Source organism: Ranitomeya variabilis, chromosome 6, assembly GCF_051348905.1.
Source record: "Ranitomeya variabilis isolate aRanVar5 chromosome 6, aRanVar5.hap1, whole genome shotgun sequence".
In the NCBI taxonomy this organism is placed as follows: Eukaryota; Metazoa; Chordata; class Amphibia; order Anura; family Dendrobatidae; genus Ranitomeya; species Ranitomeya variabilis.
Genome location: NC_135237.1, coordinates 581,778,755 through 581,791,632, shown reverse-complemented (window position 1 = coordinate 581,791,632; position 12,878 = coordinate 581,778,755). Strand labels below are relative to the sequence as shown.

At 46.7% G+C, this 12,878-nt stretch overlaps 1 protein-coding gene across 2 annotated transcripts in view; it reads left to right on the top strand.

Annotated features, from left to right (window-relative positions):
* Positions 1-12,878, top strand: part of SCRT1 (scratch family transcriptional repressor 1) — a 72,001-nt gene that overhangs the window by 48,191 nt on the left and 10,932 nt on the right. The window contains exon 1 of one of the 2 annotated variants that reach the window (XM_077271579.1): positions 10,342-10,705. The exons of the other annotated variant lie outside the window; for it this stretch is intronic. Coding sequence (XP_077127694.1) covers positions 10,699-10,705 — 7 coding nt within the window. The 5' untranslated portion in view covers positions 10,342-10,698. Of the gene's footprint in view, positions 1-10,341; positions 10,706-12,878 lie in introns of those variants that run through there. 2 annotated transcript variants of the gene reach the window in all.

The window sequence follows — 12,878 nt, the reverse complement described above, 5'->3', positions numbered from 1 at the left end:
TGTTATAGGATTAGGATTTGCGGTCAGCAGAGTTCCCACTTCCCAGAGCTCGTCCTGTCTTCTAGTTTAACCATCAGGTCATTCCAGGTGCACCTAACCACCAGGTCCATAACAAATTCCCTTCAGAAGGCTTAAGGTACGTTTTAGAACAGGAGAACGGAAACTAGTAATTTATATATTTTACTCCGAAAAGGCAGTGTTTACAAAAGACATATAAAGATGTTACAATATGAGACAATTGAAAATGTACAAGGTAATTATAAAATAAAGGGATTAAGCGAGAAAAGGTAACACTCACATGTTCTCAGGACATTGCAGGCAACCAGGCTAATGGGTGGAGTTCCCATATGTCCCAATGCATCAGGACTGGCAGTCAGGACTCCTCAGACAAGGCTCAGACAGACTCTGGCAGACCCTCAGGGCTGGGTAAGTGGAGTCACTTAAATAACCACAGCCTCGTGACATCACTAACAGGGTTGAGTTAAGATTGCCCTCCTCTTTCCTCAGCTGTACAGTTTTCTCCAACCATTCTTATGATTGTCATATCTTCGCTGGAGAATCTGGCAGAGTCATAATACACCTTTCATCCATCTTGTATTAAGATTTGCTCTCTATAGATACTAAATTTGGGCTAGTAGGACACACAGTTCCAGAGAAATCTGTATATTTTTACCTGTTGGAATTAGAGGTTGCTCCTTACAGGGGTTGATAGATCTGCCGATGGACTATAACAATATGTATTTATTATTTTCTTAGCCTAAACCGTTGGCCCAATATCTTACAATATTAGGACAAAAAGCCTCATGTTTTACAAGCGAGATCAGACCAGTTTCTGCTAGCAAAACTTTCCACTGCAGCTATGCCGGTCGTAAATACCTTTGCTCCCAGAGCTAGAGTGTTGTGAATTCCGTTCTCGGTCTCCCTCCTGTGGTCATGAGCGGTACTGTGTGAGTTTGTTCTAGGGCTCCCTCTGGTGGCCTTTAGCGATATGGCTGGTCTTGGCTGGGCTCTGCTGATTCATTTCCTGCTATGCTGGGCCTATTTAATTCACCTGGCCCTTCAGTTGTTGCCTGCTGTCGGTGTATTCAGTCCTGTTTCTGCGTTCTCCTGAATATTCCTTGTGACCAGTCTCCTGCTGGAGAAGCTAAGTTTGTTTGCTCATTATTTCCTTTAAAACGTTTCTCAGTATATAATGAGTTCAGTCCAGCTTGCTTTTATGTGATTTTTTGCTGGCTGGTTAGTTCTGGGGTGCAGAGTGCGCCCCTCACATCATGAGTCGGTGTGGGGGTTCTTGCATTCTCTGCGTGGTTTATTTTTGATAGTTTTTGTACTGACCGCACAGACTCCTATCTATTTTCTGTCTATCTAGTATTAGCGAGCCTCATTTGCTTAACCTGTTTCATTTCTACGTTTGTCTTTTCCCCTTAACTCACCGTTATTATTTGTGGGGGCTATCTATAACTTTGGGGTTATTTCTCTGAGGCAAGTGAGGTCTTTGCTTTCTCTCTAGGGGTAGTCAGTTTCTCAGGCTGTGAACGTGGCGTCTAGGATTTTAGGAACGCTCCACGGCTGCCTTTAGTGTGTGTGGATAGGATCTGGATTGCGGTCAGTATAGCTGCCACATCCCCAGAACTTGTCCTATATTCTGGTCATATGTGTCAGGTCAGTTTTGAGGTCCTACCACCGGACCATAACACTAGAGGCAATAAAATCTCCCCCACACACATTGAAAAGGAGCGCTAAACCCTGAAGCAAAGGGAAGGGGGATCAGCGCCCACACTATAGGTGCTGGCAATGAGAGACTAACACTTCTATTATATTTCATACAATATCGTGACAGTACCCTCAAACAGATGCTACGCATGCTGGTTAAGACCTAAGGACGTTACTGGGAGCGGTACCTCCCACACCTGCTATTCACTTACCAAGAGGTTATGCAGGCCTCGACGGGTTCTCCCTCTTCGAGCTCCTGTACGACAGGTGAGTCCGGGGACCCTGTCATGATCTCAATGGCAAGAGAACATAGCATCAGCATATATAGGAACTAGCTCTTGGAAGATGGAAACTGAGCTGACCATGAACTAAACCTAAAGCACAACTAGCAGTGGCCGGGTAGCATGCCTACGTTGATTCTAGATGCCCAGCACCAGCCGGAGGACTAAATAAAGCTAGCAGAGGAAAATATTAGTCCTAGCTCACCTCTAGAGAAATACCCCGAAAGGAGACAGAGGCCCCCCACATGTATTGGCGGTGAGTTAAGATGAAATAACAAACGTAGTATGAAAATAGGTTTAGCAAATTTGAGGTCCACTTACTACATAGCAGAAGACAGAAAGGACACTTTCATGGTCAGCTGAAAAAACCCTATCAAAACACCATCCAGAAATTACTTTAAAACTCTGGCATTAACTCATAACACCAGAGTGGCAATTCCTGTTCACAAGAGCTTTCCAGACACAGTAACGAAACTACAGCTGTGAACTGGAACAAAAATGCAAAAACAAACATGGACAAGAGTCCAACTTATCTAGTAGTTGTCTAGTAGCAGGAACAAGCACAGAGAGGCTTCTGATAACATTGTTGACCGGCAAGCAACTAACAGAACAGCAAGGTTATATAGCGACTCCCACATCTTGATGGGAACAGGTGAACAGAGAAGATGAAGACACCAGTTCAATTCCACCAGTAGCCACCGGGGGAGCCCAGAATCCAAATTCACAACAGTACCCCCCCCTCAAGGAGGGGGCACCGAACCCTCAACAGAACCACCAGGGCGATCAGGATGGGCCCTATGAAAGGCACGAACCAGATCAGAGGCATGAACATCAGATGCATTAACCCAAGAATTATCCTCCTGGCCGTATCCCTTCCACTTGACCAGATACTGGAGTCTCCGTCTGGAAACACGAGAGTCTAAGATTTTCTCCACAACGTACTCCAACTCACCCTCAACCAACACCGGAGCAGGAGGCTCAACGGAAGGCACAACCGGTACCTCATACCTGCGCAATAATGACCGATGAAAAACGTTATGAATAGAAAAGGATGCAGGGAGGTCCAAACGGAAGGAAACAGGGTTAAGAATCTCCAATATCTTATACGGGCCGATAAACCGAGGCTTAAACTTAGGAGAAGAGACCCTCATAGGGACAAAACGAGAAGACAACCACACCAAATCCCCAACACAAAGCCGAGGACCAACACGACGGTGGCGGTTGGCAAAAAGCTGAGTCTTCTCCTGGGACAACCTCAAATTGTCCACCACCTGCCCCCAGATCTGATGCAATCTCTCCACCACAGCATCCACTCCAGGACAATCCGAAGATTCCACCTGACCAGAGGAAAATCGAGGATGAAACCCCGAATTACAGAAAAACGGGGACACCAAAGTGGCAGAGCTGGCCCGATTATTGAGAGCGAACTCCGCCAATGACAAAAAAGCAACCCAATCATCCTGGTCAGCAGACACAAAACACCTCAGATATGTCTCCAGGGTCTGATTAATCCGCTCGGTCTGGCCATTCGTCTGAGGATGGAAAGCGGACGAAAAAGATAAATCTATGCCCATCCTAGCACAGAATGCCCGCCAAAATCTAGACACGAATTGGGTCCCTCTGTCCGAAACGATATTCTCAGGAATACCATGCAAACGAACAACATTTTGAAAAAACAGAGGAACCAACTCGGAAGAAGAAGGCAACTTGGGCAGAGGAACCAAATGGACCATCTTAGAAAAACGGTCACACACCACCCAGATGACAGACATCTTCTGAGAAACCGGCAGATCTGAAATAAAATCCATCGAGATGTGCGTCCAAGGCCTCTTAGGAATAGGCAAGGGCAACAATAATCCACTAGCCCGAGAACAACAAGGCTTGGCCCGAGCACAAACGTCACAAGACTGCACAAAGCCTCGCACATCTCGTGACAGGGAAGGCCACCAGAAGGACCTTGCCACCAAATCCCTGGTACCAAAAATGCCAGGATGACCTGCCAACGCAGAAGAATGAACCTCAGAGATGACTCTACTGGTCCAATCATCAGGAACAAACAGTTTATCAGGTGGGCAACGATCAGGTCTATCCGCCTGAAACTCCTGCAAGGCCCGCCGCAGGTCTGGAGAAACGGCTGACAATAGCACTCCATCCTTAAGGATACCTATGGGCTCAGAGTTACCAGGCGAGTCAGGCTCAAAACTCCTAGAAAGGGCATCCGCCTTAACATTCTTAGAACCCGGTAGGTATGACACCACAAAATTAAACCGAGAGAAAAATAATGACCAGCGCGCCTGTCTAGGATTCAGGCGCCTGGCGGTCTCAAGATAAATCAAATTTTTGTGGTCAGTCAATACCACCACCTGATGTCTGGCCCCCTCAAGCCAATGGCGCCACTCCTCAAAAGCCCACTTCATGGCCAAAAGCTCCCGATTCCCAACATCATAATTCCGCTCAGCGGGCGAAAATTTACGGGAAAAGAAGGCACAAGGCCTCATCACGGAGCAGTCAGAACTTTTCTGCGACAACACTGCCCCAGCTCCGATCTCAGAAGCGTCGACCTCAACCTGAAAAGGTAGAGCAACATCAGGCTGACGCAACACAGGGGCAGAGGAAAAACGGCGCTTAAGCTCCCGAAAGGCCTCCACAGCGTCAGGGGACCAATCAGCAACATCAGCACCCTTCTTAGTCAAATCGGTCAATGGCTTAGCAATATCCGAAAAACCAGCAATAAATCGACGATAAAAGTTAGCAAAGCCCAAAAATTTCTGAAGACTCTTAAGAGAAGAGGGCTGCGTCCAATCACAAATGGCTTGAACCTTGACAGGATCCATTTCAATGGAAGAGGGGGAAAAGATATAACCCAAAAAGGAAATCCTCTGTACCCCAAAAACACACTTAGAACCCTTCACACACAAAGAATTAGACCGCAAAACCTGAAAAACCCTCCTGACTTGCTGGACATGAGAGTCCCAGTCATCCGAAAAAATCAGAATATCATCCAGATACACAATCATAAATTTATCCAAATAATCGCGAAAAATATCATGCATAAAGGACTGGAAAACTGACGGAGCATTTGAAAGACCAAAAGGCATCACCAAATACTCAAAGTGACCCTCGGGCGTATTAAATGCGGTTTTCCACTCATCCCCCTGCCTGATTCGCACCAAATTATACGCCCCCCGAAGGTCAATCTTAGAGAACCACTTGGCCCCCTTTATGCGAGCAAACAAATCAGTCAGCAACGGCAATGGGTATTGATATTTAACAGTGATTTTATTCAAAAGTCGATAATCAATACATGGTCTCAAAGAGCCGTCTTTTTTTGACACAAAGAAAAAACCGGCTCCTAAGGGAGATGACGATGGACGAATATGTCCCTTTTCCAAGGACTCCTTTATATATTCTCGCATAGCAGCGTGTTCAGGCACAGACAGATTAAATAAACGACCCTTTGGGTATTTACTACCCGGGATTAAATCTATGGCACAATCGCACTCTCGGTGCGGAGGTAACGAACCAAGCTTGGATTCTTCAAAGACGTCACGATAGTCAGACAGGAACTCAGGAATTTCAGAGGGAATAGATGATGAAATGGAAATCACAGGTACATCCCCATGAGCCCCCTTACATCCCCAGCTCAACACAGACATAGCTCTCCAGTCGAGGACTGGGTTGTGAGATTGCAGCCAAGGCAATCCTAACACCAAATCATCATGTAGATTATACAGCACCAGAAAGCGAATAATCTCCTGGTGATCCGGATTAATACGCATAGTTACTTGTGTCCAGTATTGTGGTTTATTATTAGCCAATGGGGTGGAGTCAATCCCCTTCAGAGGAATAGGAGTCTCCAAAGGCTCTAAATCATACCCACAGCGTTTGGCAAAGGACCAATCCATAAGACTCAAAGCGGCGCCAGAGTCGACATAGGCGTCCGTGGTAATAGATGACAAAGAGCAAATCAGGGTCACAGATAGAATAAACTTAGACGGTAAGGTGCAAATGGAAACAGATTTACCAAGCTTTTTAGTGCGCTTAGAGCATGCTGATATAACATGAGTAGAATCACCACAATAGAAACACAACCCATTTTTCCGTCTAAAATTCTGCCGCTCGCTTCGGGACAGAATTCTATCACACTGCATACTCTCTGGCGACCTCTCAGTGGAAACCGCCAGATGGTGCACTGGTTTGCGCTCCCGCAGACGCCTATCGATCTGAATAGCCATTGTCATGGACTCATTCAGACCCGCAGGCACAGGGAACCCCACCATAACATCCTTAATGGCATCAGAGAGACCCTCTCTGAAAGTCGCCGCCAGGGCGCACTCATTCCACTGAGTAAGCACAGACCATTTACGGAATCTTTGGCAGTAAATTTCCGCTTCATCTTGCCCCTGAGATAGGGACATCAAAGTTTTTTCTGCCTGAAGCTCCAAATGAGGTTCGTCATAAAGCAACCCCAAGGCCAGAAAAAACGCATCCACATTGAGCAACGCAGGATCCCCTGGTGTCAATGAAAAAGCCCAGTCTTGAGGGTCGCCCCGGAGCAAGGAAATCACAATCCTGACCTGCTGTGCAGGGTCTCCGGCAGAGCGAGATTTCAGGGACAAAAATAATTTGCAATTATTTCGAAAATTCTGAAACCCGGATCTATTCCCCGAGAAAAATTCCGGCAAAGGAATTCTCGGCTCAGATACAGGTGCATGACAAACAAAATCTTGCAATTTTTGTACCTTCGTGGCGAGATTATTCAAACCTGCAGTTACACTCTGAAGATCCATTACAAACAGGTGGACACAGAGCCATTCAAGGGTTAAGAGGAGGTAAGAAGCAGCTAGACAGCAATTAAGGGCTAGGCAGCAAAACTCTGAAGGGAAAAAAAAAAAAAAAATTTCCCTTAAACACTTCTCTATCTCCTGCTTCAGCCCAAACAATTAACACTTTGTGGGCCGGTCAAACTGTCATGATCTCAATGGCAAGAGAACATAGCATCAGCATATATAGGAACTAGCTCTTGGAAGATGGAAACTGAGCTGACCATGAACTAAACCTAAAGCACAACTAGCAGTGGCCGGGTAGCATGCCTACGTTGATTCTAGATGCCCAGCACCAGCCGGAGGACTAAATAAAGCTAGCAGAGGAAAATATTAGTCCTAGCTCACCTCTAGAGAAATACCCCGAAAGGAGACAGAGGCCCCCCACATGTATTGGCGGTGAGTTAAGATGAAATAACAAACGTAGTATGAAAATAGGTTTAGCAAATTTGAGGTCCACTTACTACATAGCAGAAGACAGAAAGGACACTTTCATGGTCAGCTGAAAAAACCCTATCAAAACACCATCCAGAAATTACTTTAAAACTCTGGCATTAACTCATAACACCAGAGTGGCAATTCCTGTTCACAAGAGCTTTCCAGACACAGTAACGAAACTACAGCTGTGAACTGGAACAAAAATGCAAAAACAAACATGGACAAGAGTCCAACTTATCTAGTAGTTGTCTAGTAGCAGGAACAAGCACAGAGAGGCTTCTGATAACATTGTTGACCGGCAAGCAACTAACAGAACAGCAAGGTTATATAGCGACTCCCACATCTTGATGGGAACAGGTGAACAGAGAAGATGAAGACACCAGTTCAATTCCACCAGTAGCCACCGGGGGAGCCCAGAATCCAAATTCACAACAGGACCCCTTGGGTTGGTAAGGGAATCCTGGGAAGAGGAGCCGAACCCTTCTGAAATGTCCATAGTGGAGTATGTCTTGCGCTTCCGTGACAAAATGCAGACCTTGATGCAGTTGGTGCATGACAACATGATGCAGGCTCAAGCTGATCAGAAGCACTGGTACGACCAGAACGCCCGGGAGCAGACCTACCACGTGGGTCAAAAAGTGTGGGTGCTGGTCCCCGTACCAAAGGATAAGCTTCAGGCAGCCTGGGAAGGCCCGTACGTCGTCCACCAACAGCTCAACCCAGTCAACTACATGGTCACACTTATCCACTCTCGGGGTAAGCGAAAGGCCTTTCACATCAACATGATGAAGGCTCATCACAAATGTGAACCTTACATCCTACCGGTCTGCAACCTGCCTGAAGACGGGGATGAAGACCTCCTGGACATGCTGGCCTGAGCCAAGGCCGGTGGGCCCATTGAAGACGTGGAGGTAAGCACCTTGTTATCCGAACCCCAGCAGTCGCAGTTGCGGACCACGCTGGATCGCTTCCCGGGTTGTGTTCTCCAACCGACCTGGAAGGACGATGTTTGCGGTCCACAAGGTGCACAGCGGGAATCATGCCCCACTACGGCGAACACCCTATCGGATCTCCGGCGAAGTGCAGCAGGTTATGCGCTAGGAGATCGATGAGATGTTACAGCTGGGGGTGATTCAACGGTGACAGAGTGCGTAGGCCTCACCTGTAGTTTTTGTGCCAAAGAAGGATCAGACCACCCGCTTCTGCGTGGACTACAGGGGGCTCAACGTCATCACAGCCTCTTGATGCGCACCCAATGCTGCGCATCGAGAAGCTGCTTGAGCGGTTAGATGGCGCAAAATAACCATAATGGATCTGAGTCGAGGATATTAGCAGATTCCCCTGAGCCCCAAGTCGCAGAAGTCCACCTTTATCAAACTTTTCGGACTGTATGAGTCCACAGTCATGCCCTCCTGAAGAATGCCCCTGCCACTTTCCAGCGGATGGTCAACCACCTGCTTCAGGGACTGGAGAAGTAAGCGGTGGCATACTTGGATGACATTGCCACCTTCAGTTCCTCCTGCGGTGAACACCTGCAGCATCTTGAGGAGGTGATCAGGCGAATTCGCCAAGCCGGCCTTACCATCAAGCCGGGAAAGTGCCAGATGGGCATGTGTGAGGTCCACTACCTGGAGCACCGGGTTGGCGGGGGCTCCATAAAGCCACAGCCTGGGAAAGTGGACATGATCGTGTCCTGTCATGAACCAAGGTTGTATGGTTGCCCCTGGTTCCTTCCTCAGGTCAGATTAGGTACTGCGCCTAGGATAATTAGTCACTGGAATGGCTGCCTGCTATGTAATGGCTATTGGGAACACTGCAGCGAGGGTGATTTAACAACTCCCTCTGAGGCGGGAACAATAATTATCAACGCCGCCATCGCTAAAAAGATTCCCAATCGCACAGAACAAAGTATGCTGCCACCAGCTCCCATTACTGAAGGATTAACAGATCCAGAGCCAACTCAAATCAGTAGCATAATTCACGTCAGAGGAAGCGACAGTTCGTTTATAGAAGATGAAGAGACAAGCTAGTAAATTATATTTTACTCCATAAAAAGGTAGGCAGTGTTTACAAGATATAAAGATATTATGAAGACAAAATCACTTGTACATTACAGATTACTAATAAAATGGGATTAAATTTGAATAGAACACTTACATAGAGTTCAGATTATTTCAGCTTGTGACTGGTCATATGCTATGGGTGAGAAAGGGCTTCCATGTATCCAGATGCATGAGCATAGCTTTACAGAGCTGTTGTCAGCTCACTTCCTGGACCAACTCTCTTACTCAGAACTCAGCTGGGGTAAAGATATGCCCTCTTGTCGTGACATCACTGAGTGGGCTGAGTAATGACATGCACTCTTTCTACTACTATTTACGTTTTTTGAGTCACCAGACAAAGACATTCCTTGAGAAAGGGGAGGGGGGAATGAGTGGCTTTACGGGATTGGTCGTCTGCAGTTTAAGAGCCATAAACTGCTCACACATTGGTATCAAGTTGCACAGTATCTGCCAAAGGGCTTTGTTTGTTGTATGAACGAATGCAGAGGGGGAGAAAGGGGGGTCGACACTGCAGAGTATGTGTCTGAGACATGGTACTTTCTAGAACTAATCTCACATTATGACATTTTTACATTATCATGACAAAGAAAATGGTACCTGAGAGTATGGGTAACTTCCTCGACAATCACCCAGACTCGGAAGCTTGTTAGTCGATGGACAAGAGGGGCAGTCCTTCTTCCAATGTCCCGAATCTCCATGATAAAAACATAAATTCCCATCACATCATCACTTCCTCAACTTCTCCTTGGAGTTGATGGCCCCCACCTCCATAGGTTCAGATGGTGGCAAAACAGGATTAGCAGGGAGCAACGGAAAGTCTCGCTGTGTAACACCTCTTTCCCGCAGCCTCCAATCCTTATGGATAGCCTGAGTCATAGCCTCCTCCAATGAGCTGGGTGGTGGATGGAGAGCCAGAGTGTCCTTCATGTGATCCAACAGTCCTCTCCTGAACTGACATCTCAGTGCAGAATCATTCCAGGACACCTCAGTGGACTATCGACGGAACTCAGAACTATAGCAGAGACAAGCCAGGGGGTCAGTAACAGTCAGGAGCAGATAAGCCAAAAGACAAAGGACAGAAACAGGTCAGGATACAAGCCAAGTCAAACCAGGGAGTCTGCACACTAAAGGGAAACACTGAGTCTAGACGGGAACAGGGGAAAATAGAGACACAGGTTCAGACAGCAAACGCAGCAGGACCAATCAGATCAATCAGAGTCAGTTACAGCAGCGCTAGACAGAAACTATAACTGACATGATCTGCAGGACACAGCAGGGATGAATAGCCAACCTGAGACCAGACTGAGGCTGAGAAAAGTTAACCGCTGACATGATCAGACCAGGAAAAGGGAAGACAGGACTCAAAAGCCGGTCTGGATCATGACAGGTACTGTTCTAATTGAAGACTAGTAATTTATATTTCATACTATCTTCTCCTCCTGTTTAGTAATTACTTCCTCCAGTTACAGCTCAGCATCTACATTATCTTCTCCTCCTGTACAGTAATTACAAGTCCGCTGTCACAGATCACTATGTACACTATCTTCCCTTAGGGTACCGTCTCACATAACGATTTACCAACGATCACGACCAGCGATACGACCTGGCCGTGATCGTTGGTAAGTGGTTGTGTGGTCGCTGGGGAGCTGTCACACAGTCAGCTCTCCAGCGACCAACGATGCCGAGGTCCCGGGTAACCAGGGTAAACATCGGGTTACTAAGCGCAGGGCCGCGCTTAGTAACCCGATGTTTACCGTGGTTACCAGCGTAAATGTAAAAAAACCCAAACAGTACATACTTACATTCCAGTGTCCGTCCCCCGGCGTTCTGCTTCTCTCCACTGTGTCTGTGCCAGCCGGAAAGCACAGCGGTGACGTCACCGCTGTGCTCGCTTTCCGGCCGGCGCTCACAGTGCAGAGAAGCAGAACGCCGGGGGACGGACACTGGAATGTAAGTATGTACTGTTTGGGTTTTTTTTACTTTTACGCTGGTAACCACGGTAAACATCGGGTTACTAAGCGCGGCCCTGCGCTTAGTAACCCGATGTTTACCCTGGTTACAAGCGAACGCATCGCTGGATCGCTGTCACACACAACGATCCAGCGATGACAGCGGGAGATCCAGCGACGAAAGAAAGTTCCAAACGATCTGCTACGACGTACGATTCTCAGCAGGATCCCTGATCGCTACTGCGTGTCAGACACAGCGATATCGTATGGATATCGCTGGAATGTCACGGATTGTACCGTCGTAGCGACAAAAGTGCCACTGTGTGACAGTACCCTTAGGCCATGTGCACACGTTCAGGATTTTTAGCGGTTTTTTCGCGTTTTTTCGCTATAAAAACGTGATAAAAACGCGAAAAAAACGCTAACATATGCCTCCTATTATTTACAAGGTATTCCGCATTTTTTGTGCAAATGTTGCGATTTTTTCCGCGAAAAAATCGCATAGCGGAAAAAAAAGCAACATGTTCATTAAAAATGCGGAATTGCAGGGATTCCGCACACCTAGGAGTCCATTGATCTGCTTACTTCCCGCACGGGGCTGTGCCCACGATGCGGGAAGTAAGCAGATTATGTGCGGTTGGTACCCAGGGTGGAGGAGAGGAGACTCTCCTCCACGCACTGGGCACCATATAAGTGGTCAAAAAATAAGAAATAAAATAAAAAATAGTCCTATACTCACCCTCGATGTCCCGCGCAGTGTTCCCGCCTCACCGCTGCACGCTGCCGTTCGGTTCCTGTAGCTGATGTGCGGCGAAGGACCTTGCCGATGACGTCACTGTCCTGTGATTGGTCGTGAGCGGTCATGTGACCGCTCACGTGACCGTGACGTCACGGAAGGCCCTGTGCGCACAGACCAGCTATAGGAAGACGAACGGACGCCGCTGATGAGATGTCTGGGTGAGTATAAGCATTTTTTTATTTTTTTTATTATTTTTAAACATTCTATCTTTTACTATAGATGCTGCATAAGCTGCATCTATAGTAAAAAGTTGGTCACACTTGTCAAACAGTATGTTTGACAAGTGTGACCAACCTGTCAGTCAGTTTTCCAAGCGATGCTACAGATCGCTTGGAAAACTTTAGCATTCTGCAAGCTAATTACGCTTGCAGAATGCTAAAAAAACGCAAAAAAACCGGAAAAAAAACGCAAAAAAAAAAAATGCGGATTTCTTGCAGAAAATTTCCGGTTTTCTTCAGGAAATTTCTGCAAGAAATCCTGAACGTGTGCACATGGCCTTACAGTTCAGTAATTATCTCTCCCAGTCCCAGGTCACTATCTACACTATCTTCTTGTGTACAGTAATTACACCTCTCAGTCCCTGGTTACTATCTAATATAGTAATTACCTAATGTTATTGGTGATGTTATTGTGCAGCACTATTTTATTTATTTATTATTTATTTCTATAGTACCATTGATTCGATGGTGCTATACATGAGAAGGGGTCACATACAAATTACAGCTATCACTTATAGTAAACAACCTAACTGACAGACTGATACAGAGGGGTGAGGACAATGCCCTTGCAGACTTACATTCTACAGAATGGGG